Source organism: Pleurodeles waltl, chromosome 4_1, assembly GCF_031143425.1.
Source record: "Pleurodeles waltl isolate 20211129_DDA chromosome 4_1, aPleWal1.hap1.20221129, whole genome shotgun sequence".
NCBI classification, from domain to species: Eukaryota; Metazoa; Chordata; class Amphibia; order Caudata; family Salamandridae; genus Pleurodeles; species Pleurodeles waltl.
The window spans coordinates 1,022,196,478-1,022,224,311 of record NC_090442.1 but is presented as its reverse complement, the minus strand read 5'-3'; the positions used below and the strand labels follow the sequence as shown (position 1 = coordinate 1,022,224,311).

The 27,834-nt window shown below is 46.0% G+C and overlaps 1 protein-coding gene across 3 annotated transcripts in view; it reads right to left on the bottom strand.

Moving 5' to 3' along the window:
• Positions 1–3,551: 3,551 nt before the first annotated feature.
• The window catches only part of LOC138288367 (zinc finger protein 862-like), an 81,108-nt gene continuing 56,825 nt past the window's right edge, over positions 3,552–27,834 (bottom strand). For 2 of the 3 annotated variants that reach the window (XR_011202379.1, XR_011202380.1), the window contains 4 exons: positions 24,127–24,240; positions 18,691–19,338; positions 5,985–6,034; positions 3,552–5,184 (listed from right to left, as the gene is read on the bottom strand). Coding sequence is in view for 1 of the 3 variants with exons in the window: in XM_069229928.1 (XP_069086029.1) it covers positions 5,077–5,184; positions 5,985–6,034; positions 24,127–24,240 (272 nt within the window). In the remaining 2 variants the exon portion in view is untranslated. The remainder of the gene's footprint in view (positions 5,185–5,984; positions 6,035–18,690; positions 19,339–24,126; positions 24,241–27,834) is intronic. The other variant, XM_069229928.1, reaches the window with a different exon arrangement.

Genomic DNA, 27,834 nt, shown 5'->3' with positions numbered 1-27,834 from the left:
TGTGTAAGATTTTGAAGGGGGGTACATGAGTTCTTGCACAAAATGAGATAAAGAAAGGAAAATAATCTAATGACTGTTACAAGAATATTAAAATATCAACTGCCTGAATGAAAGTTGATATATTAGGCAACTTTTGTATAGATTACTCCATGTCCAGATTTTGTATCAGTTCTATTTTGTGAATTGATCTCATGCCCATGCCTTTCTTGACAATACAATGGCCATCAAATCATGCAAAATGTTTACAGTGGGTATTACTGCCTTAGTTAACAATTTTATTTTTATCAAGTTATCTAAAGTTAAAGAAAAAGTATGAAAATCCTTTAACTTCAATATCCATCATCAAAGGGGAGTGGAAATTGTTTGTACATAATCTTCCAAGAGGCTTATTTCTGTATATACTGTAGAACAAACTACTTTTTAGTCGCAGCCTGTGCGATCACTCTCACTAGACCACTAAACTGAGTTTGTAAATCTAAACAAGCAGTGATGCATTTAGGCCACAATGACACACACAGCAAATATAAAATATGTGTGGTAATGGTTGATATTGCTAGCCAAACATTTATTTGGGGCTATTAACAGTCAAGGTACCCAGTAGGACTCTGCATTGCAATACTTCAGCTTGTACGGGATCGCATCTCATTCTTTACATAGCTCACATTGTGACAAGAAACACTAATAGGTGCTGCATGATGGTGGTCTGTTAGAGGGACTATGACCGGTATATCATAGGTTTTTTTCAGGAAGCTCCGAAACTAGATTGTATGCAGCAAAAAGAGGTAAAACGTTGGGTTGTGATCAGAAAAGAGTCCACTTTTTCTAGAGGAGTTTTGTGGCAGAAATGCAGAAAGATTTGGAAAGCAAAGTGGGGAATTTTGCTTAGGGGTAAGGATTGACCCGAGTGGTTATGTATCTTAGGTTCGTGCAGTGCATAGACATTAATGAGAGTAAGCACTCTGAAGGTAACTTGTTGTTGACCCAAAAGCAAAGGTGCATTCTTTAGATGGCCCTGGATATAAGGTCTAGGGCCAATATAGAAGTCTTTTTTCGGAGTGCCTGGAGGAGAGCTATATGAGAGATGGAATAAGCATATTGTAGGCATTAATCATTCTGCATATTAATGCCTACATCTTCTTGCAAAAATAATTGAGAGTAAGCAGGAGACACAGGTTCTTGTCGAATGAGGACACCGTCACTCTTGTATGTACTGCTAGGATTATGAAGCAGTCATCTTTTAGCAAAGGACTGGTTCAAAATGAAATAATTCGGAGTTGATATGATATTTATGAATGAAGAACAGTACCACTGTCTTGGACGCTTAAGCTTCAGGAAATTCCTATAATATTCCGTTTTTATGGGTGAGCGCAAAGCGCTCAGTCCCATTCTGTAATCTCTCTTTGGGCTTCCAACCATGCGCATGTCACATCAGTCACTGACATTGGTTCGTGGGCTTGCCTTTTAAAACCCGCTTGCTTTCATTTGTGAAGGGCATGCATACGTCATGCCTTTTCCGGTGTTTAGTCCACCTACACAGCACCGGTAAACTACTAAAAACATACGAGGCTCGATGTTTTCAGCATGGTGTCCGGACTACTTTATCTGTTTATTTCCCACGCAGCGCGATCGCGCTGCATTTTACATAGTCCGATTGCACTGAGTTTGTTTTTCTTCACAACGCTACTAGCTCTAACTCGAGCAAATGCGAGACCCGTTGCTTTGAAAATGCTTGTTAATATTGGATCGACATTAGTTTGAAGCTAGATATTGATCTGTTTAGCTACAAATCGGCAGCTTCTGTTGTTCATTATCAACAAAGAAAGTGATTTCAGTTTTAAGAGATCTGATGACCTACATTATAGGCTAAACTCACACTTTAATTGGGAGACATGAATCTAGACTATGTTAAGGGTTTATCAAGTGGTGTTGATTAAGCTGGAGATGAATTGGTGAAATTGTTTTGGGAGCAATTTGCAAAAAAGGATGAGAACTACGGGAGGGCTGACACTGTGATTGGAGACACTTTGGAAAGTCTGGAAATCAACAATAACGTCCTACAGGACAGCTTTAAATGTGGCACTAAGGTTAATAACATCAATGAGAAAGTGTCACTTCCATCTGTTTCCGCTAGGGCATTCTCCTGAATATTTGGTAGTGTATTCCTGCTGTCGCAGATCAGTAAAAAGATTGGACATAGGGAGGTGACACTGAAGTACACAGAGGAGGAGATTAATACAAACAGAAAATTGAGCAAGAGGTGGGGCACCACTAAGACAGCACAGTCATCGGTCGAAGTATTACTAAAGTTTCCTAGAGTGGATCATCTACCTTTATAGACACATAATAGAAACACGGGGACTATGAAACTGAAACCTTGTAATAAAGAAAAATTACTATATGGACTGATGTCAGTGGAACTGTCTGGAGACTGACCAACAAAGAAAGCAAACACAAGGAGAGTAAATAGTACATAGAGGGTTGGGCCATGTTATGATCGGTTTATAGTGAGCGCGAGCAAGTATCAAAATGACTGATTCCTGACAGAGACAGCCAGAGTATGGCGCCAGCTATGTGGAAGTGAAACACTTTCTTACCAGTGACCAAATGCAAATGCTTCCTGAGGAAATTATAGTTATTTGTTGATTATGATTAAATGACACTGCTATCAGAAAAACTACATATGTAATAAAATATACGTTTGATGGTTGAAACATGTCAATAAAAGATATTAAAAGAATAGATTTTGTTGTGGTGTTGGAAGAAGGTAATGGGATGAATCGAATGGAGGTTATGATGGGAGTTGCAAATGTCTATAAAGGTGACGTTTATTTATCGATGAATGGATGTAGATGAGAGTGATCAAATGAGATGCTGTTGCACAGCATTTGGGAGTTGAGGAGACAGAACAAAGACCATCAGGATTTATGACGTGGGTAATCAGTCTGATCATATGTTTGAGTCATTTGGGTTTCTACCGATTACTGCTAAAACTGCTCTATGTTTTCAATCTTGGTGATGTGTTTTCCTGGGTTCCTTTCAAGCTTATGAGTACTGAAAAAAGGGAAAGAGGCCACACTTCTACTTACAAGGTCCCGTCAGGCCAACCTTTTAATACTGTGATTCATTTAGGGCACAGTACACTACAAAAGATCAACATCTGAAGCAGTACTGGAGCAATGTCTGGGATTGTATTCAGGAAATTCTGAATTTACAGAAAACAAATTTAATTTTAGTCTTTGCCTATAGCCATGTCCTTTCTCACACACAATGAAGGGACAAGATGCCTAAATCGCTAAATTTCATGAATGAGCAGCATTTGAGGTTGGAACAAGAATCTGTAAGAATTAAATGCATTTACTCAGAAACGTGAGGCCTTACTTCTCTCATGAACTGAGATGCCACAACAGCCTGGCAATAGATCATCACCGGATGGACTACTGGACTACGTAAGATGCACAAAATGCAAAACAGTTAGGTAATACTCAAAGGCAGAGGACTTGGGCACTGCGTGTAATCCTAATAGCTTATAAGCAGGGCTCCTGGTTTCAGGTATCTATGTTTTTTTTTTAATTTTCATCTGTATTTATCAATATTTATTTTTTGGCCATCTTATTGGTATTTATCCATATTTATTCTGTGTTTTGAAAATAAATGGAGTCCCAAAATGGTATATTACCACATTTATTTAACTCTTAGACGTGCACTCAGACGTGGAATCTTGTCTCATTTTACCAGTGCAAGCAGCCATTTAACAAAATACTACACCTATATCTGCATATTAGCTTTACACTACAAATATATGTTAACAAATGCCTGTATTTAAGGAAACCTGACCCTGTTTTGTAAGTCCCTATCTATCTGCTCAGTTTTTGAATGGAATTCATTAACACAGCATGGAGAGTTTTCACAAACAGAACACATTTCAGTAATTTTCCACTTTAAAAAATAAATACAGACTGGAAACACATTGTTTTCTATCTGTATTCATCTGTAAACATCAGTAAAAACGAAAAACTGTGAGCCTTACTCATAGGAAATATTCCATAGAAGACATATGTCCTCAGGGGCTCTTTTTCAGTTCGGTTCAACACTGGCAATTGCTGAATATATGCATCATCTCGTTCCTTGTTGCATTTTTTAAGATATAGAACGTTGCAACATATCTAAGTTTGCATTTCTGATGGTCACAAATAATGTGCATCTTGCAGAATTTTAATTTGTGAATAATTTTCTATTACATTGAATAAAGAAATTTGAACAAAAGAGGAAATTACTGAACTGAAGAAAAGATCAAACATGGGCCACTGACATACAACATTGATGAAGAGCTAAGCTACAAGGACTCAATCAGCCAAACTAAAGGAAAGGCTACAAGCAGGTTTTAGATTATCTTTTACATATATAGAAAGGGTCTTTTAAAATGTAGGTGTTGACTTGTTCAGTAAAATAGCAGTAGACATCAGAGAGACGCCCAGGAGGGTTAAAAGGTTGGTAGGACATATGTTCAATCACTTTAGTAGAAAAATAATTTCAACTGTGACATTATAAGCTAAGCTCCATGTCCACATGGACCCTGCAGTCACAGACAGTGTTCTTTCATTGCATTCATGGCGAAACCTAGTATTGAGGGAGGTGGTTGTTGTACATATGCTTCAAACAAAGTGAGTGCTAGCAGCAGAATGTTTCTATTCGTAATAATGACAGATATTTCTGTGAGCCTTTTCTGTTACTGGTGGACATTGAAATTAGGGTGTCTTTCACTTTGTCTGTAAAGTGCAGCTGGTTGCTCACCTCCTAGAGATGAATTCCATAATCGGCTAAACTGTCTGAAGAACATTTCAGATTGCTCATGGCCACTGTGTCACGGGATTCCCTCTGCTCCGACAGTCACTTTCCCATCTTCTTGACCTTCCATCACCCCGAGGTGGACCAGCCCAGAAGAGTGATGGACAGTCTGAGGATTTATTTGACCTGCAGTCCAAAAGGCAGAACTTCTGCCAACATTTGTTGGTGCCTGAGTATTGGCAGAGCTTGGGCACTCAGAGCCAATCACAGATCCTTCTTTATCAGTTGATGTCAGGAGCCTGCATTGAGCAGAGTTTGTATCTGAAGGTATGCATACAGATGAGTCTCTAGTCCCCTGTAACTGTGTGTCGCCTTCTGCTCCTTCCTCAAAGTCAGATCCTGCGGAAAACAAGAACAACAGTGAGTTATCTGTATGAAAAGATGGCTGTATTATTTCACTGCTGTATATATTAGGAGTGTGAGTCTTCTGTGTGAATGCTGTGCTGTTGATATAGTCTCAGTACAAGCATGCCAGTCGGCCTGGGCTTGATAACTGTACCATGTACATTTGCAATAATATCTCTATGTTCTTCATCAGGGACATAATAAGGGTTTTGGGGGCCCTGGGCCCAACGTATTTTGTGCCCCCCTGTTTGGAAAAGCTTTTAATTTATGATCAAATTTCAGCTCTTTCATACCCTCTTTGGCTATGTCACTGAGTGCTCAGACACATGTCAACATTTTTAATGTGTTTACATCTAATATTCAGGATAGTGACGTGTGTTTTCAATATTGTAACACAGCAGCAGTTAACTGATATTACTGCAAATAATCTTTTTGACACCCTTCCATTCTTCATATGTGTGGTCCCGTTTAGATCTAAAAGAAACAGTTTTTATGGATAATGCATTAAACATGAACACATTACATTTCTCCGCAAAATGTCTGTAATAGACTCACACGTCACCCACCTTAAAAATGAGTAAAGGAAACGGTATTTAATGCTATTTGTTTAAGAATTATTTATGGTCATCAGGACAAGACTCTCTGCAGAACAGCGCTGGCTCAATCAGGCTCCCCCCCCCCCCTCTCCGCCAAAAGGCTGGGGCCCTGGGCCAGAGCCCTCTTTGCCCATGCCTTAAAACGTCTCTGTGTATTCATGACTGTCCTGAATATCATTGGACTTTTATGCCACTCACCATCTCCTTCCACAGCGTCGCTGTCCTCTGTGTGTCAGCATCTCCTGGTCCTGGGTGTCCCCCAGCGGCGACACAGGAAAAGATAAAGCATAGAATGAAGCATTGCAGGGGACATGAACGCCCATACATAACTGCACATTGCGCCTTGCCCATCCACGTGCTACAGCAATCTGCGTGCTAAGGCCCATGTACATCATATTCAGAGTGCTTTATTCAGTAGCAGTGGTAGCATATGACAAGCACCTTAAAGCCTTTGCATTATTTATATGGCGTATGGCAACGCCTTCATCTTGTTGCAACATAATTTTAAACATACAAATATAAACAGCAATGACAGTTTATCAAATTCATCCGCCAGACCACTTTCCAGTAGATTGTACCGGTCCAGCTTTACACTTGCTTCCTTAGCAATCTTGAACCCTTTTCACAGTCCATTATAAATAAAATTGCTATCCTGTATATTTCAAGGCATCAAAGCAAGTATACCACACAAATATGGACTGAGCATCCAAAATATAAAATTCTGCTATTAGTCTCACTATAAAGAGACTTTTCAAAGGAACATTTGACAGTGACATTTTGATGCCCACGCTGTCAGGTGCAGTAAATGGAACAACAATATCTCTGCCCTGGTAAGTTATGTTTGCAGTGAAGAAAGCTTTGTGAGATTCAGGGCAGTTATGCACACAACAGCTTTGCCCTAAATTCTGATTAGAAACCAGTTGCTGTAGTAGAGAGTCAACCAACATGAGTTTGTGGCAAACTATTTCCTAAAGATGGCCAACATTCTGGCCGCAAAGGACACATCTTTAGAATACTCCGTGCTAGGCCCATATATTTATCCAAATTCAATCCAGATAATCCAGTCCCAAGTGCATCCCGCACTGGCCTAATAGATGTATACTCCTGAAGGCAATGCAAATATATAAGTTGAGCGGTGATGAAGTGTAGCGGCTGATTGAAACAAGCATTTGCAATGCAACGGGTCTCGCGTTTGCTCGTGTTAGAGCTGATAGCGTTGTAAACTCCTAACCCGACTTTTCACCTATTGGCAAAAGTGCATTTATGTACATAACCCGAAAAAGTGCAATTAACTGTGTAAAGCGCTCGACTTCTGCCAAGCGAAATCGCGCTAGGAAAATAGAGAAAAAGTAGTCCACAAGCCAGACAGAAAACAGCGAGCCTCGCATGTTTCCTGTACTTGGTCGATGCGCTTGAGGAGGGCTAGCCACCGGAAAAGGCATGCTTTTGACTAATGAAAGCAAGCAGATTTTAATAGGCAAGCCCACGAACCAATGAAAAACACTGACGTGACGTCGACAGGGCTCCAAGCCCTTTTCTTATACCTAAAGAGTGTCGCGAGCGATATGCATGTGCGAGCGCATGCGACGCAGGCTCGACCCTAAAAAGAGAAGTGCATAGCTGACCATGGACGACTCCAATCCAGGCCTGCGACGGAAGCCCAGCGCCGGCTCGATGGGATCAGATATCTCCCATCTGGGCCCATTCGGCGAGAAAGAGCCCTTACCCCTGAAAAGGAGCGAAGGCCAGACCTGGGAGAAGAAATCATCCCCGAGACACAGTGGATACGAGCGTCGGGGGATGAGAACAGCAGGCAAACTAGAGGTAACGGTGTACGAGCACGAACAGGGAAACAGCCCTCCTACATGCTCAAACGTAAGCGTCGCAGTATATTTAAATGATGCGGCCCATCCCCTGCTGATTCTGCCCTCTGGGGGATACCTGTATATTTTGGAGGTTACTGCCTGCGCAACTCTCCAGGGGGACGGAGACCTGTCAAATCGGACGCTTCCCCTCTTGGCTGTGGAAGTGAAGGAGATCACCGGCACCTGAAGGAATCATCCCTCCCCACCAGCCTCAGGACCACCCAGGACCACTCCGCATTCCGAAGACTCCTAAAAACCTGGCTTTTCGAGCAGCAGTAACCCCCCCTTTCCCCTAGCGCCTTGAGACCCGCACGGGTGAGTAGCGCGCTTTATAAATGTTAATGATTAATGATTTGATCCCCCGAGATGCAGTCAGCCTGGGCACCAGGAGACGTGCACAATGGACAACACAGGGGCGGTAGCGAGTGAACACAGAGGGGAAAACGCCCCTCTTGCATGCTTCAAACAGACGTTGTGCACTTTAAGTGCGGTGGCCCCCTCTTAAACAACCTTCACTTCTCTGGGATCCCTGTGGCTGTCGGAGGCCGCCGCCCGCACAGCACTCCAACTAGGACGTGAACCTGTCTTGCCTGCCCCGTGCCTTGCTGAGCCCTCCAAGTTGCAACATGCGGGAGGGAAATGTAAATGGCACTCTTCAATTAAACCCAACGTTTTTTTTTCCATACACATTGCTCGCCTAAACTATATCTACCTTCAAATATTTTCCCTGATGGACAACTACGTATATATGAACTTAAACACAACATCGTTAGATTGCTGCAACATTGATATTCAGTGCATGGTTAATTCATCCTTCATTACCGGAGTGACCTGTCATGGCATTATTTTATCAAGACGATGCGATAGGTTTCCTCATCAAAAAAAGGACACAAATGATAGATGGTGATAGGGTGTACCTCTGATCTACCAGGGTGAACTGTCATAGCGAAGTGCATTGCTGAGATCCTTCCCTGCTTCACCAACTAGTGTGGAAAATGAGGTGCTGAGCAACATGAGGTGATTTGGGGCCACTTCAAAAGTACACATGTGAAACCAAGCTGCTACATGTTGCCTAATATTGCTCTAACTATATCCTGGCGATGATCCCATACAAGCTGAGTACGCTGGTGTTGACATATACACCAGTTCACTGCGAAAGTATCAGCAGGAATCGGCGCCCCAATTCCGTCCTGTGCAACACGCAGGGAGGCGCATCTCCTGTTTTGCAGCCAGGGGGAGTTTGTGTGCTCCTTTCCCCACTTGGCCTCCCTCTCAAGCACTCAACGCCCAGCCACCCAATTCGCTCCAGCTGCCTGCGACCATTGCCCGCTCAACTTGTTTGAGCTGAATTGAACTGACGCCACCCTCACTGGTAAAACTGACCCTGAGCATTTTAGATGTGATCAGAAAGCGTTAACAATGTTCGGCACTCATCGGATGCAACTCGAATCACTCAATTAGGCCCACCATGATTTGGGAATCTAGAACCACTAAATCACTGTCCAATGGAGAAGCAAAGACAACCACCTCAACTTCAGACAGAACCATCTATAGTCTGCAACAACTCGAAGTGACTCTCCAACCTCACTGTACTAAATTTGACAAAACACTGCAGGCCATCTTGGACACAAAAACGTCTTTGGAGGCCCGAATTGATATTTTCTCAGTGTGAACGTGCTACGAGCTGAGCATCGGAAACTAACGGACAGAGTATATGACACAGAATCTACACTGGCCACAATGTGGCCTGCAGTGTAAGATCTACAAGAGAAACTGATGAGGGTGGAGGAGGAGGTAGCCCACCTTCACCACAGAGCGGAAGACACAGAAGGCCGATCCCGGCATAATAATATCCGCTTCTTAGGCTTTCCTGAACGCACAGAGGGGCCTAGAGTGGAGCTGTTCCTCAAGGAGTGGCTAAGGAAAACAGTCCTGGAAGGCAAGATCCCGAGGTTCTTCTCTTGTGAGCGAGGGCATCGGACACCAGGCAGACCCCCACCATTGGGAGCCCCACCACTCCCCGTCATAGCCCGCCTCCTCAATTCTCGTGATTCTGCCCTGATACTTCAAAGGTTCCATGCTAAGGGCCCTTGGCAATATGGCAACACAACAATCACAGCATACCCCAACTACACAATGGAGGCTCTGTGCCAGTAGGGATCCTACTCCAAAGTCAAGCAAAGGCTCTGCGAGCTAGAAATTAAATATGCCCTACTATTCCCTGCACAACTTAGAGTGATTGATGGGGAAACTGCCCATATATGCTCAGCATCAGAAGATGTGTGGACCTGGCTCCACGCTGAAGGGCTCATGCACGACCTGCCAGAAGGCTCAAGCGATGGAGGTTGACTGACGCCCAAGACCAAACGAAGTAAGCGCAGAACACTTTAGACGAAACCCACCAAGGATCAAGCTGTGGCAGAACAGGAACGGGCTGTGTCTGAGGTTTCCCTACACAGTGCAAACTCCTTCTCCCTTCTGCGTATTGAGTACTTATTGGAGTCCGAATTGGACTCGGGTGGCTCATACTCCTCAACCAAAGGAATAGTACAAGGCCCAAAACTCACCTCACCATCAGTGGACGACCTATAAGGTAGGCTATATCGACTGAGGGGGTAGATGGATGGGGTCAGGAAATGAATGCTGTTGGGCCTGGGCTCTCTCCAAGGTAAGCTGTATTGTTGGCGGGACTGAACTCTGCAACCTTTGATATGGGCCAAGCACCACACCAGGAGCAAAAAAACAAGTACAAAATAGACAAAAAAACAACACAAAGTGATTCGGAAATGAACAATTTATGTTTGTGCACTTTTTTTGTTTTTTTATTGGTTGTTCAAATGGGGAGTTTGGCCGGAGACTATTGTGTCAACTGACCCGGGGGGAGGGGGGAAGGGAGCGGTGAGGGAAGCTGGACGACGGGGATGTAATATTGACAAATCGTGCATGTAGCTCATGTCTGCAGGATATACACCTGGACCCGACAGAGGACACACATTTGATTATACATCATTTTGGGGAACACACACTGCAATGTTCCCTTCACAGTATAATGTGATACCGTGGAACGTCCGGTGTATGGCGACCCCATCCAAACATTATCATGTCCAGGCCTACCTCAAATGTCGACACACACATATATCTGTTTTTCAAGAGACACACTTAACTGCAGCCGAACTGCAGAAAGTCTGCATTAAATGGAGGGGACAGGTATATGGCACATCAGCTTCGATGTAGAACCAGGGCGTGCTCATCTGGATTGCACCTGGGGTTCCTTACACAGTTGAATGGCATAAAGTTGACACCGAGGGGAGATATGTGATTTTTTAGGGTCACCTGGATGTGGAGGAGCTAACTCTTGTAAGACTTTATGCTCCTACACACACTTTTTGACAAACCCACGCCCATGTTATTCAATAGACCCAATACCGAGTTTGTGGTACAGAGACTTTAACTGTGTGCCTGATGTTAATCTGGACGCGTCCACGGCCACAATACAGGGCACAGCTGGGATCAGGGTGACACAACACTTCAACCAGTGGTTGCCTCAAAGTAGGCTCCATGATGTGTGGAGACTGGACTACCCACTGGAAAGTAAGTACTCTTTTTATTCACCGGTCCATGACCTTCATGCCAGACTCGACCTAATTCTATGCACAGACTCCCTATGGCATATGATCACAAGGTCAGAATATCTGGCCTGCACACTCTCGGACCATTGTCCATTACAGGTGAGCATGCAATGGGGTAGACCACGACCACTCATTCCCACTTGGCGCTTACATACAGAAGCACTATTAGATGTCTTCTTTACGGAGGAATTATCCACCAAAATACTCCAATACTTTAAAATAAATGAGGACTATACCGTTCAGGGCCACGGGATGGGATGCCCATAAAGTGGTGGTGCTCGAACACTCACTGACTGCCACATTGGGGTCCGACGCACACATGATGACTTACATAGAGTGGAAGTGGTGCTGTGACCTTTAGAGAGAGAGAGGTGGCTACCACGGGTGTTGGGCTCGAGCGTCTTGGGAAACTACGTGCATAACATGTAGAGACAGAGACGAGACTGGGTATGCATGACTACAAATACCGTCTTACTAGACAACATGCAGAGGGCGACCGCTCGGGCAGGTTGCTGGCATGGCTACTTAAGGACACACAGCAGCAATCGCCGATTGGTTCAATCTGACAAGGCGACGGCTCATTGGCCACGTCACAAGCGGATATAAATGTGTTTCGTGACTATTAGTGCACACTTTCTGGGGATCTTACTCCATCTAACCCAGATTTACTACAGAGGTTCTTCTGACATTGCGTTGCAGTATTTATCCCCAATGCAAAGATAGGAACTGGAAGAGCTGCTTCAATTATCTGAAATTAAATTAGCTATCACCCATATAGCTAGAAACAAAATCCCGGGCATTGATGGGTTGCCCATTGAATATTATGCGGCTTTTTCAACACATTTTGCTCAACCCTTCCTGGAAGAGCTAAACTAAGCCCTTTCTTGAGGCCTGTACCAGATTTGCAACGCACAGCACTATTTGTGGTCCTGCCCAACCCGGGACATGACCCTTTGGACATATGGTCCTATCGTCCATTATCCTTACTGAACCTAGACTGTAAGATACTAGGTAAGAAAATAGCCAATAGGCTGCTCCCGGTGGTGGGGACCTTGGTCCCGCAGGACCAATTGGGCATCATATCAGGTCGCAGTACTTTCCCTAATATCCAGCGTTTATTGTGAATTATTTATGCCCTATCCCTAGAAGCGTATAATAGGGTTGCGGTATATCATGCTATCGAAAAAGCCTTCAATACCATATGCTGGGACTTTTTAATAGCCATGCAACACAGTATGGACTTTAGTGAGAGGAGACATGGTTGCCCACTCCCTGCTCTTCACAGTTGCGATGGAGCCATTGGCTTGCCACTTACGATTGTGAGTGCGGGAATGGGGAATCACAGAACTTGATGTACACCACATTATCTTGCTATACGCAGATGATGTGTTCGTTTACTTGTGAGACGTTGTGACCTCACTACCAGAGCTGATATGCTTACTGAATTACTTCAGGGCTGTTTCGGGTTTTATGGTCATTTGACCCAAATCTTGTCTATTCTCTCTGACGCCCACTTCGGAACCCTACAGTGACCCCTCCCCAGAATATTGGTTACAATGGTGTTATGATACATTCAAATATCTAGGAGTCCAGATTTACCATACTGATAAGGCACTAGAGGAGGGTAACTTAAAGAAGGGGGTGAGATCAATAAGTGGCTCTTTACTCTTCTGGTGCTCATTACCACTGTCCCCTGTGGGAAGAGTGGCGATTGCCAAAATGTTAGTTCTTTCCGCTTACTGTATTATTTTGCTGCCTTGCCGATAATACTCCCCAAAAGTTTATTCCGGGAATTGAATGAACTTTTATCACACCTAATATGAGGTACGAAATGCCGACGGGTGGCCCAAGGAATAGCACAGCGCCCACTTCTTGCAGGGGGAATGGGCACCCCTAATTTCGAATCATACTATGTAGTAGCCCAGTTACAATGGCCTGTGTGCTGGGTGGATGATCAACCGACCGCCTAAAGCGCTGCTGTCCTCTCGCCACTAGGTGTACTGAGTGTTTATACCTGGTCAACGGATCACACTTGTTTACCCCGCAAGGAATCGAGTTTGATGATGAAGGAACAAGTGTGTCAGAGGCAGTACAACCATGGCCCTACACCTACCACCCCATACTCGCCATTGATCTTCTTGACACTCCCACCAGGCATACGAGACATTGCTAGCAAACATGATTTGATGCCGTGGAGGGATGTGGGAATTGACTCATTAGGTGATTTTTTGTCAGGATGGCATTCTAATGTCATTTAAGAATATTACGGAAACATAACAATGACAGCGGGACATTTCCTAACATATCAAGCAACCAAACATGTAATAAGAACCACATAGAGCAATGGCACGAGAGAACCATCCACATCACCTTTCTGACTGTTTTCTGATGATCTGGCTGAAAAATCAGGATCACAGCTTAGAGCACTTGTACTCTTGCAGAACTGGGGTATGCTTTCCCCTTTGCATGAATAGAGTATGGCCCAGAGAAAGGGCTTTACCTAAAGGGATTGGAGATAAGATTTGGTGGCATTGATGGTAAAACCTAGAATGTGCAAGAGATGTGCAGTGGCTTGGGTGCGTGCTAGGCACTGCTGTTTCATTGTGCTCTTGATCAGCCAATTGTCTAAGTAAGGGAAGATGTGGATCCCAATTCTTCTGAGGTGTGCATCACCATGGCAAGACACTTTGTAAAGACTTTGGGAGCTGTGGTCTCTCCAAAGTGCAGCACTTTGAACTGATAAAACTGAGCACTTACCACAAACCGAAGGAACCAGCGATGTGCTGGGTGAATGAGAATATGGAAGTAGGCGTCCTTCAGGTCGAAGGCAGCCATGAAGTCGCTTTGCTGTAGTTGAGGAATTACATCCTGGAGTGACTCCATGTCGAAATGTTCTGACAGGATGTACATGTTGAGGGGTCTGAGGTCGAGAATGAAACTTAGTGACGTGTCCTTCTTGGGAATGTCGAAGTGTTGGGAGTGTTGCCATTGCCACGGTGCTGTAGCAGCACGGGTTCCATGGCCCCTTTGCAAAGTAGTGCATGCATTTCCTCGAGATGCTAATGCTGCAGTTTGTGCTGCAGGGGGTTGGTGAATGCTTGGTGGCATTTGAATGAGTTCAAGGCATGACCGCACTGCTGTGATGCCGAGAACACAATGATCTGAGGTGATCTCTGCCCAGCGGGACAGAAACCGTTGTAGTCTTCCCCTGACGTGTTAAATGGTCAGTGGGGTTAAGGGAGGCACTGCTTGAGGGCTGCACCATTTCCCTGCCTCTTCAATTGTTATTTTTATATCCTATCCTGTAATATCCCCCAGAGGGTGTTTGCTGCTGCTGATATTGTGTGCCGTAAAAGGAGCCGCGGACAGATGGTGTCTGTAAGACACCCATGGCTTCAGCTGTTTCAGTGTCCTTTTTTATTTTTTCCAGAACCTGGTTAACTTGTGGGCCAAACAGATGCTGGCAATCAAAGGGCAAGTTGACCAGGTGCTGCTGTACCTCTAGTATTAAATTTAAACCAGCACCCAGGCATCTCTGTGTTGAAGAGTATTTATGCCATATGCAGTTGTGTCTGCTGCATCTAGGGCACACAATGTTAGTATTAAATATAACTTTACCCTCTGATACTAACTCCTAGCCCCTGTTTCTATACTGTTCCTGGAAGTGTTGCAACAGCTCCTCCATCTCATCCTAGTGGGCACAGTCATATTAGGAGAGTAACCCTTTTGATCTAGCGATACACCAGTGAGCAGCAGAATGGGCTGCTAAGTATTTCCTTGCTGCTTTTATTTTCTTACACTCTCAGGCTGGGGGTAGGGGGAGCCCTGGGAATTTGTCCTTTCCCTGGCCTTAACTAAGGTGTCAGGTGGCAGCTGTCCCCTGATATTAGGAGGATCAGAGGGTTAGGCTTTAAACTTTTTGTCCACTCGAGCCGTATGACTCTCGTCTTGACCGGCTCTTTGAAAATATCATCAGATGGTTTAAGCATCCTCCTTAATATTGGCAAATTCTGCATGGATGTCAGAGTGGTGGTTAATGCTTCAATGAGGAAGTCATCCTCTTCTGCCTGTTTATGCATTTTCACATTGTGGAAAGCAGCTGCCCTCTGCAGGCCCTTATGGTAAACAATAGTGTCAACCGAAGGGGAGGACTTAGCCGGATAGAGGTCCGGGTCAGTGTCAGCTGGGGGCTTCATATATGTACACAAAAGGAGAGCACTGGGAGTGTTGCTAGCCCACACCGCCTCCCTCAAGAAATCATATCATCACTAATGGTGTGGGGTAGTAGGAACTGAAGGTAAGGCTAGGTCAGTCCTTTTTCAGTGGTATTAGTAAGGTCACTTTGGATCCTCAGGTGGGGAAGTCATATTTGGAAAATGTCCAAACTAAGGGGTGCTGTGTTGTCCTGCAGGGGGAAGGGGGATTTCCCTTACGGACTAGGTGGTCTCACACACATAATAGTGTCTTGCTTCATCATATGACCACCTAGCCCCACCCAAGTAAGATAGTACTACTTGGGCGGACTCAACCTCTTGGTTAAAAGAACCAGAGGGAGTGCTGAAATTAAGCTGACTGGATAGTTACATTGATCCAGAAGGAGTGAATAATAAAATTACCGAGCATGTCACCCATAGCTACTACTAGTTTTAATAAAGGTGCATGTTGGTAAGACTAAAACTAAAGGGGAAAGGCTCGTTGGAGAGTAATGTCTCTTGGAGTCTAAAAAGAAAAATGGATGACCAACATGTTTCTGCCCTCACTAGGTGCTGGTAGGTCAGGGGCATTCGTCAGGGTCGGAGCACACGCATTTAAGTGGGGTGCTCAAATGGAAAAAATATATATGTAAGGCCTACCTGAACGGGTAGTTCACGGTAGGGTAGGCCTGTAGTAGATATAAATACATAAATACATAAGCCACTATTAATTCAGAGTGAAAAAACCGTGGCAAACCACTGCAAAGCACACAGCAATATGTGAAAAAAATTGTGAAGGGCACTCACAAACACATGCAAAAGTGACTTACCCCGGGGTAGGGGGCAATCTGCCTCTGGTCTGGCTAGTGCCGGGGAGGGGTTTTCCCTTGTAGTCACACTCTGAGGAGATAGAGGGTTTAACAAGGAACAAAAAAGGGGGGATCAAGAAATAAAGGAGGGATGTATAGGACCTAAAGGAAAAAAGTGTAAGGAAATAGAGAGAGTAGACAAGCAGGGGAACCAAGCTTAGAACAATGGAAAGGAGAACGGGGAGAGAGAAAAGAACAGAAAGGAGGCAAAACAACTAAAGGAAAGAAAAAGAAAAAGAGGAAAGTAAGAAAGACAAGAAATCAGGGGGAGCGGGGGGGGGGAGGGGAACAGAAGACTAAAGCAGGGAGGGGAGACAGGGATTACAACAGGAAAAAAGCCCCAAAGGGGCTACACTTACCACTCCAAAGGGAATACCAGGGGGAGGTACCTACGTGCCGGAGCCAGGCCGCTCTGGTACTGACTGCATGGCTGATCTGGAATTTATGTGAACCAAAAGCCAATCGGCAGGAAGCTCGGGGCGGGATCCAATTAGGAAAATGTCAGATGTATCGGGCGTCCTAGATAGAGAGCCACGCCCGACTCCGGCCGCACCCCCTCGGGGGTTGCGCCGGTGTAACATGCTAGAATGCCCCCACTGCTCGTGGAACGCTGCCGGTTGGTGCTCAACCCGCGGGACCTCTGTGATGTCGAGGCCCGCGGTGTTGTTCGTGCCGGCAATCGAAGTACTGAAGCAGGGCGCTTCCCCCGCGGTGCGGATCGCACGCGCGGGGAGCGCCCTGTGATGACGCGTCGCGGGAAGCGCGGCGCGTCCAATGTGCACTCGGGACTCTGGGAAATTGAGTCCCGTAGTGCAGAAGAAAGTCGTCCGGTTCGGACGACTGAGTGAGGGGGGGTTTATTGGGGAAAAGAAGGAAAAGGGGAGAGGAATGAAGGGGGTGAGGAAAGAAGGGGGTGGGGGGGGGGAGAAAAGAATAAAGAAGAAGGGGGAGGGAGGGGGAGGAAGGGGAAAGGGAGAGGAAATGGGTGGGCCGGGAGGGAGTCCAAGGGAACAAGCAAAGCAAAATGAAAAAAAGGAGGAAAAAGAACAGAAAAAAAGAGAAAGAGGAAGGAGAGAGCGGGGAGAAGAAAAGAGGGGGGAGGAAAAGGAGGAAAGAAAGCTGGGGGCTTCATGTCATAATCATCCCACAGGTGCGCATGTTGTGTATCATAAGGTATATAATACCCATAAGGAGTCTCTATATCTTAGGAGGGAGGCCTCCAAATGCAGCACTGCAAACAGCAGTTTCTAAATTATTCTTTCCTTGGTCTCTCGAATATTTTACCTGGTCAATGCATTCCTTGGGCTGTTAGCTCTTATCCTGTCCCCTGGCCATGGCCACTGGGCACAGTGGCATGTAGGGGGGCCAAGTTACGCCCCCCTATGCCACATAAAAAAATATATATATATACTTACCTGCACTCACCATTGATGGGTCCCCCCATCCATGGATGTTCTCCAGGGGTGGGCTAGGGTGGCAGGGGGTGTCCCTGGATGCAGGGAAGGGCACCTGTGGACTGCTTTCATGGTCTCCCACCATGGAAATGAGCCTACAGGCCCCTTTATACCTGCCCTGACCCAAGCGTTAAAAAATGGCGCAAATACGGCTGGGCGTCATGTTTTAAGGCCCGCCTCCTCCTGTGCGTCATTTTGACGCTGGAGGATAAATAAAGCGCACGCGCCTTAGAGTAATTTTTTGCACGGGAACGCGTACCTTGCATGTAATTAGCGCAAAGTAGGTTTTCACGTCCAAAAAATGACTCAAACTCCATAACTTTGGCGCTGGGCGGGTCTAGTAGCAAAGTATAAATATGGAGTTAAGTTTGGGGCGAATTTGCGTCCCAAAAAAAAAAAAATGCCGGAATCCAGCGAAAACAGAGTATAAATATGCCCATATTTATACTTTTTAGCGCCACATTTGCAACATTTTTTGACGCAAAAGCGGCACAAACTTACAAAATACAATTGTATTTTGTAAGTTTGCGCTGCTTTTGCGTTAACAAGCGGCGCAAATGCGGTGCTAAAAAAGTATAAATATGGGCCTAAGAGTGCTGATTTTCCATGCCTATTTGCATTAGGTGGAGCTGCCCTTATTCTGCTGACTCCTAAGTCACACAATCGCACCTAAAGAAATATAGGCAGGGCACAAGTCATGGGTATGTACTACAGGGGAGGTACAAACACCAGAAGAGGAAGGAAAGTCCACGGAAGCTGACAAATAAAAAGCCCAACCCATGCGCTCAAGCTCTGGGTATTTACACTCACTCCATCACAGATATGCACATGCTTCTTGCTCACTGTGTTATGTGTAAATACTGAACAGTGACATACATTGTGCTTGTCACTTACCACGATCGTCACTGTCTGAGACCCCATCGATTGTTTCTGGGACAACACTACAAGCAATCAGGTTTTCCATGTCTGTGAGACCCAATGAGACGGGTGAGCCAGCTGTGGGGGTGGGCACAGTACTTCAGTACTGCGACAGCTTCTGCATGACAGGTCGCCTCATCTGTCGGTATTTGACCTTTAGCTGCCCTACAGTTCGCATTACAATGCCCTCCGATGCCACACGCTGCCTGATCTGTTGCCAGAGTTCACGTTTGACTGCGTTTGATGCAGCCCCAGTATGGTAGAGCTGCCTGTAGTGCGGGGTGGTGCTTAGAACCAAGGCTCGCATCTCCCCCGTCGTGAAAGGGGGTGCCTTCCTTCCCCTGCCACGGCCTGGCCGTTACTGGTTAACAGTTCCCAATCTGGGGGCAGCCGGAGCAGAGAGTGTCCGGGGCTCGGTGTGCGTGCCCACTGCATCTTTATACAGCGGCCTGTAGGTCTCTGCGCTGTTAGGGGGACAGATTGATGAGTCTTCGGCATACAGGGACTGCGTTAAAGCAAGAAGTTGGCTGCTCAGAATAGAGGGTGATCTGGAGCATGGCGCCCCTAGAGGCACTTTAACCTCGGTGTTCGACTGGCTATTGATTTCCGAGATCGCGAAGGTCTCTGGAGAAAAGAGGAAAGTTAATTAATTCATCTCCATAATACTACAGCTGCCACATTAAGTGTTAATTTTGCGAAGAGTCATGGATTATTTTAATATTCCTTATTTTTTCTAACTTTTCAGGAATTTTAATAAATTATAAAACGTGTTATTATTATAATTATTATGAGTATACGTATTATTATTAACAATAATATATATATATATATATATATATATATATATATATATATATATATATATATATATATATATATATATTGTAACCATTCGCAGCCCCTCTCATTTCTGATATATTTTAAGATTATAAATTGTTTAGAAACAATGTAAACAAGCATAGGCAAAGATAACAGGTCTCGCCTATAAGATCAATTGGCTTTGGCAATGATTTTGGAAGCAAGAATGGCTAGGTAATGCTGTACTGTAACACACACATGGACAGTGGAGAGTGTGCAATTGAGGATTGGGACGCACATGGCAACGGAGGCAGGGGGCAGGTGAGGATGGGGAAGCAAACAGATAACGAACGGTTGGAGGAGGGCGATGGGGAAGAAACAATGGCAACCAAAGATGGGTGCTTTGGGAGAAACTGCAAGAACACTAACTGAGGAAGTGAGGGCAACGAGAGAAACACACAGGCGAGATGAAGGAACACAATTACATGAGGAAGACAGCTCAGAAACACATGCACTCTCATAGAGTGCTTAACGAAAAAGAAAAAGTTAGAGCCTGAAACGGGAACAGTGGAAGAACACAAATAATGGGTCAGTACTACAGAGGCGGGACATACACCAGAAGAGGAAGGAAAGCCCATGGAAGCTTACTAATAAAAAGCGAGCACCTGAAAGTGACAATACAGCCAACCAATGGTAGGCAAAGATCACTGTAAGCTAACAATATGTCTTGCAACAGACAGCACATGCACTGTCTTATGGGAGACCTAAACAGAACGGAAGAGCTAGCGAGGGCTGAGGCATGATAATGGCAATCTGAAAAGCCTGAAAAGAATACTGTTAGGAATCTGCATGCAATGAATGGTCTGATCACAAAAAGATGTGAACTGAAGTATCAAGCTTGCTTTTTATAGGGGACCAGCACAACAAGTTCTGCTAGACAACAGAGACCCCTGGTTTACCTCAACATACAACACAGGTTGATTGCAGTTGACAATTAAGCACTAATAAAATATCAGAGGTGTGTCTAGCGCAACGCACAAGAAGCCCTTGTCAAGCACTAACAGACAATGTATTTCTTCATGCAGAGAATACAGAAAATAGGAAAAAAAGTCAGTGAGTGGAACTGCTTTACGAAACAATCTAATAGACTGCTCAAAACTGATAACAAGAACATTAGGCAGAAGAATTCTAATGATCAAACCTGAAAAGTAACTACAAACTTGCCATTAAAGAGTCACTCCCTGACCAGCTGTAGCACTGTAATAACAAGCATTGGCAAAACCAATCGGTCTAACCTATTGAGAGCTATTTGCTTTGACAATGTGTTTTAGCCCTGTTGTACAGCAGAGTGACTACTGTTCAGCATGGGTAAAAGTTAGCGGCATGGCATATGGTAGAGTGACGTAGAGAAAAGTGGCATAGAGGAGAGGAGCATAGAGGAAAGTAGTGTAGAATGATGTGTGGGGAGTGGCATGTAGCGAAGTGGAACAGAGCAGAGTAAAGTGGTGTAGGTTAGAGTGGCATAGAATGGAGTACAGTACAGTAAAGTGGCATAGGGTACAGTGTCATGGAGTAGGGTGGAGTAGAGTGGCGTAGAATGGAGTAGCGTACAGTGGAGTGGGGTGGAGTGGAGTGGAGTGGAATGGAGTGGAATGGAGTGGTCTAGAGTGGAGTGGTGTTGAGTGCTGTAGAGTGGCACTGTGTGGAAGGGAGCTGCATAGAATAGAGTGGAATGGCATAGAATGGGGTAGAGTTGAGTGGTGTATAATGGAGTGGGATAGAGTGGAGTGACGCAGAGTGCAGTAGGGTGGGGTGATGTAGAGGGGAGTGTTGTAGAGTGGAGTGCAGTAGAGTGGCACTGTGTGGAGTAGAGTGGGGTGGAGTGAAATGGAGAAGAGTAGCATAGAGTAGAGTGGAGTAGAGTGTGTGGAGTGGCAGTGAGTGGTATAGAGTGGCTCTGTGTGGAGTAGTGTAGAGTGACATGGAATAGGGTGGTGTAGAGCAGAGTGGTGTGGTGTGGAGTGACAGAGTAGAGTGGAGTAGAGTAGTATTATGTGGAGTGGAGTGGCATGGAGTGACATAGACTAGAGTAGTGTAGAGTGGAATGGCACAGAGTAGAGCGGAGGGGCATAGAGTGGAGTGGTGTAGAATGGAGTATAGTAGAGTGGAGTAGAATGGAGTGGTATAGAGTGGAGTGGCATACAGTAGAGTGGCCTAACATAGAGTAGAATACAGTGGCACAGAGTAGAATGGAGTAGGGTGGAGGGGTGTAGAGGGAAGTGGTACAGAGTGGTGTAGGGTAGAGTAGTACACAGTCATGGGTGCAAGTAAATAAAGCATCAATAAAGATGGCAGAAAGAGTGAAATCTGTATGCCTCTGTTAAAAGTTTCAAAGCACACGGCATGTCCAGGGATAACACTGAAACATGTGTAAAATTAAAACAAAATAGTGTGTTGCAAAAAGACAGCGAAGAACAAAGACGACGGAGAACACATTTACTTGGTCCATGCTTCTGCTCCGGTGACGGTTTTTCAGGCTCTTCTTCAATTGGGTGCTCTCTAGTCTGCCGATAATCGGGTCCCATGTCTTCCTCTCCTGAGAGGGTCCCGGTTGTTCCTTTTCGCGATTTGTTTGAGACGCTCGCGTCTCTCTCTTCTTCCCTGCTGCCTCCTACTTTCTCCTCTTCCAGTGAGGTTCACGCCATAAGGCCCCACCCCGGTAGTCATCTGCATCCTCGATGAGGCTGCTGTCATCAGTGCCCCAGCGAACACCATAGGTGTTCCTTTCATCGTTGTGCCCCCATGGCACTTCTCGCTATGTTCAAGGATCGGGTCGTGGTCCGAAACGAGGGCCGACCGGCGACACTGCCAAGATCCAGCACTGCTGTAACTCTAAATCACTGGCAAGCTTTAGAGATGAGAAACACTGAAACACTCACTTCCTGTTTCAAGCACTCTAATAACCCTGAATCATCTGTAGATGCTATGGTGAGTGAGACGATTCATGGGACAGCAATGCCCCCTCTATGGTATTAGAGGCTTCCACCTCCGCCAGGAGTAATCCAGCACACACCACAATTATGAGTGTGCGCCAAGGAATAGACTTTTCATTATGGTTCTGAGACCCAGAGCCTAGCTCTGTAGTCTGTAAAGGCTCATCATTTTTTATGATTCGCAGGATGACTGACCTATTTCTGTTCAGAGATAAGGGCGGTGCCTACATGCCCCACAAATATAAAGTTACTTTTGAATGTGATGCCCAGACCATGCACTGACATCACCATGAGCACTCTATGATGGGTGACTGCTAGCAGGACTCCATATTGTCTGTGAGCATGAGGCTACCTGCTGGGAAAGTCATCACCTTTGAAAATGACTGTGGTTGCTCTAAAACAAACAATGAAAAGGACGCTTCAAATTGGTTCCTAAGTACTGACAAAGAGATCAACATTCCCTGTTTGAAACCTCTATAAAAATGGGAACCAAATTATCCCACTTGGATAATGTCCCTAGTTCTTTACTGATCAAAGGGGGGAGTACTCCAAAGAGAACTAGAAGTACTGCTGAGATCCAGGGCTAGTATCTCCAAAACCTGTAGGGACCTTACCTGAAGTCTGCGCATATTGCTGGAGAGCTGCGAGTCTGCCCATGGCATGACCAGCTAAGAAAGGGGAAAGAGTGCTGGATCGTACAGGAAGAAACTGCCATAGAAGGTGAAACCTAGTCACTGTGTCCAGAGTGTGACCCAGACCAGAAGAAGTAGACCCATCTGTGGAGTGTAATGGGTGTCAACCCAGGACTACATAGGGTTTCCCAGTGTCCTACAAGTTTTCATAACAGGCCAAGTGAGCTGAATAATTCTGTGATCTCAGTACATATCAGCGACCACAACGCTTGCCATTTGCCTCATGCTTTAGAACAGATATGGACTCTGCTTTAACATAGAGCCTAGCAACCAAAGACCCAAGATCAGCCTGGTGGCTGGATTCCTGAAGACAAAGTATCTTGGGATGCCACCAAACCTGCGCTACTCTTGTCTGGAGGAATAAGAGGAGGCAGGTGTGGTGCTGCCAGTCCGCACTAATGGGGACTATGAGCAGGGCTGTTCTCCTGTGCTCCAGTTACCATCCACTGCACCATCTTACAGTGAGTTTGCACCTGTCCTAGATTTATTCATGAACAATTTGGTTTGTTTAGAATCTGGTAACATCCATCTTAGGTCTGACTAACAGTTTCTATGTGTAGTAATATTTTTTGGTGTATGCTTAAAGTACTTCTCATTTTGCAAATAAAAACATAGGTCTGGGCAGTCCTTATTGTGTCTGTTTGACTGTTTGGGTTTTAAGTCTCTACCCCTATACAATTTCCCACAGAGGCTAGTGACTACTCACCCTCGCTACCCTGAGAGTCAAGGGCACAAAGGGTGTATTTTGTGCCCTGTTTGAGGTGCCATACTAGGTCAGTCTCTAAGAGATGAATGCTAAAAGGCCTCAGCCCCCAAGATTGTGGACCACTAACCCCTGTTTAACCTATGGGCCCCGAATGGGTTCTGATAGGGGTCAGCAATTGCCATCAGCCAATAGCACAAAAAAGGCAGAAGCTTCTGTAGCTTACCTATGTCCAGGCTTTTGCTGGTTTGTCCGACCTTCTCACCAAGATGATCAATGAATATTGAAATAGGCTCCTCTTCTTTTTTCAAACAAACGCGTGTACTGAGATTTGGAGACACTGCAAAACAAGTGATTAAAATAAAATCTAAAAAATGGTGTGATAGTTCAAAAACATTTCCTTCCATATAAAGTCAGCATATATTCAAACACTGCAGACTCTTATTTATAAAGTTACAAAGAAAGCAACTATTTCAGAATCTGTTGAAAGGGAACCATGATTCCCTTTCCGTGGATTTCTGTAGCTCAAACCACTCAGTAGTGCTGATGGTGCCAGTTGATTGTTTCATGTGGCACCCTATTGTGGTTTTAAGGGTGCCACATTTAAACTACAATCCTTTTTCCTCACCTCCACTAAGGCAAGAATAGACTCCTCTCCCCTCTGCGTTCCCTGGACTGTTCAGGTTTAGAGTTTCTTTTCTTTTTACACTGATCAAAGCACCGGAATCAGTTATTGTATCACCTGTTGAACAGAGACAGTAATAAGAAAAATACATATGCACTTGAACAACTTGGGGTTTTGCTTGTCATGTGTTACTTGTGACGGGGCGGTATGGCAAAAGTGTAATGGAGTCCAAGGTTGAAAGGGGTGGACCGTATAGCTAAGTAATATCATAAGGCATATTTAGCAACACAAAAGGATGATGGACAGAGTACTGAACAATGCAAACACTCACCCCCAGTCACAGATCTGGGTTTAATCCATCATTCTTTTGCTCACCATGCCACCCCAGTTTGGACCCAGCCATATGCAAATCAGTCTTGACCCTGTTCCTCGTGGGAACAGTCCAGCCCGAACTGCCAAGCCAGGTCCTCCCTGGACTGGAAACAAGCATCCTAGAATCAGTTTCAGGATAGCACCCTTCATCAACCAGGCTAGCTTGAATCTAGTGGCACAGTGAGCACGGAACCCACGTCTGGACATACCCTTCCCACTTAGGGCAACTTTAGCAAAACAAAAGGATGATGGACGGAGTGTTGAACAATGCAAACACTCACCCTCAGTCACAGATATGGGTTTAATCCATCCTTCTTTTGCTCACCATGCCACCCCAGTTTGGACCCAGCCATATGCAAATCAGTCTTGACCTTGTTCCTCATGGGAACAGTCCAGCCCAAACTGCCAGGCCAGGTCCTCCCTGGACCAGAAACAAGCATCCTGGGACCATTTTCAGGGTATCACCCTTCATCATTCAGGCTAACTTGAATTCAGTGGCACAGTGAGCACGGGACCCACTTCTGGGCATACCCTTCCCACTTAGGGCAACTTTAGCAACACAAAACGATGATGGACGGAGTGCTGAACAATGCAAACACTCACCCCCAGTCACAGATCTGGGTTTAATCCATCATTCTTTTTCTCACCATGTCACCCCACTTTGGACCCAGCCATATGCAAATCAGTCTTGACCCTGTTCCTCGTGGGAACAGTCCAGCCCGAACTGCCAGGTCCTCCCTGGACCGGAAACAAGCATCTGGGACCAGTTTCAGGGTATCACCCTTCATCAGCCAGGTTAGCTTGAATCCAGTGGCACAGTGAGCACGGGACCCACGTCTGATGTTGCTTTGTGCGCCCTAAGTGGAAGGGGTATGCCGAGACATGGGTCCCTTGCTCGCTGAGTCACTGGAGTCAAGCTAGCCTGGCTGATGAAGGGTGATACACAGAAATTGGTCCCAGGATGCTTGTTTCCTGTCCAGGGAGGACCTGGCCTAGCAGTTCGGGCTGGACTGTTCCCATGGGGAACAGGGTGAAGACTGATTTGCATCCATGCCCGAATTGGCGCTGAGGAGAGGTGCCCCGGTCACCTGACATCCTGGACCCGCTGTGTCTGCTTTGACCCTGCCGCCGTGAGAGACAGGAGCTCCGGCATATCATCCTGGTGGCCCCAGGAGACTGAGGACTGAGACAAGTGAGCGGAGCACTTCTGCTGTGCTGGAGCGGCCCTGTGGCGTCCACGCTGCCCGCACGAGTGGTGAGTTGCCAACCGGCAAATCAACGAGGGGTGAGAGATGCGGCGACATCCGCTGGTGCGTGTTGCTTATGACTTGGAGGCAAGTTGAAGGTGTCAGTACCAGCTGCCTCTGTACCTCTTGCCTTTGCGAGCTAAGGCCCGTGATCCCTGCTTCTGCCCTGCCGTGGCCCCAGCTTCCTGATCCACACTTTATCTTTGATTGTGGAGGGCACGTCTGCTGTATTGCTGACTGTGGTTCCACTAAACTGGTTCATTGGCAGGGTGAAGCTTCAATTACCAGTGTTGAGGCCTCTCGGAAATTCACTAATGTAGGGGGCAGAGTGAGTGCTGGTTTCCATACTTGGGGGTCCCTAATAGCCTACAACACAAGACACTGCAAACAGGGGCAATGCAAAGGACATTTATCATTGCGGGCGTCTCCAAAGCTTGCAATGCTTAGGGTACAGTCCCTATATTAGCCACGGCTTGGCACCATTAACTAGCACAGATCCCATGATTATTGTTCCCTAGAGTGACACCGCTGGACTACAAACCTGAGTTCTTATTTTTTTCCAAACAGTGGGGATGCGCAATGCACAGTGACTTTGTCAAATAATGGAGCCTTGGAATATGCGCCAAGTGCACAGCGTTAGAGATTACTTCGCCCCTGATGCCTTGGCTCACCCTCCGGCACCTGGATTGTGGTTCTTAGTGCCGTGCTCCGAGTCTTGCGCACTGAACGCTATGCCCGGGGATTCAGGTGTCCTAATATGAAAAGGGAACTTATTGGCTTTGACCACACCTGATAACATCTACAACACACGTTCTGGTTAGTTCACGGGCGGACCACCAACTGCTGTCACCTAGCAGACCTGCAAACGAGTGTCCCAGGCGCACCTGGTGGCTGTCTGTTAGTACCACCCTCTCCACATTGCCTCTGGTGCTGCTCTGTATGGCCATAATAAAGGTTGAAACCTAAAGCCAGGCCCTCCCTGGACCGGAAACAAGCATCTGGGACCAGTTTCAGGGTATCACCCTTCATCAGCCAGGTTAGCTTGAATCCAGTGGCACAGTGAGCACGGGACCCACGTCTGATGTTGCTTTGTGCGCCCTAAGTGGCAGGGGTATGCCGAGACGTGGGTCCCTTGCTCGCTGAGTCACTGGAGTCAAGCTAGCCTGGCTGATGAAGGGTGATACGCAGAAATTGGTCCCAGGATGCTTGTTTCCTGTCCAGGGAGGACCTGGCCTAGCAGTTCGGGCTGGACTGTTCCCAAGGGGAACAGGGTCAAGACTGATTTGCATCCATGCCCGAATTGGCGCTGAGGAGAGGTGCCCCGGTCACCTGACATCCTGGACCCGCTGTGTCTGCTTTGACCCTGCCGCCGTGAGAGACAGGAGCTCCGGCAAATCATCCTGGTGGCCCCAGGAGACTGAGGACTGAGACAAGTGAGCGGAGCACTTCTGCTGTGCTGGAGCGGCCCTGTGGCGTCCACGCTGCCCGCACGAGTGGTGAGTTGCCAACCGGCAAATCAACGAGGGGTGAGAGATGCAGCGACATCCGCTGGTGCGTGTTGCTTATGACTTGGAGGCAAGTTGAAGGTGTCAGTACCAGCTGCCTCTGTACCTCTTGCCTTTGCGAGCTAAGGCCCGTGATCCCTGCTTCTGCCCTGCCGTGGCCCCAGCTTCCTGATCCACACTTTATC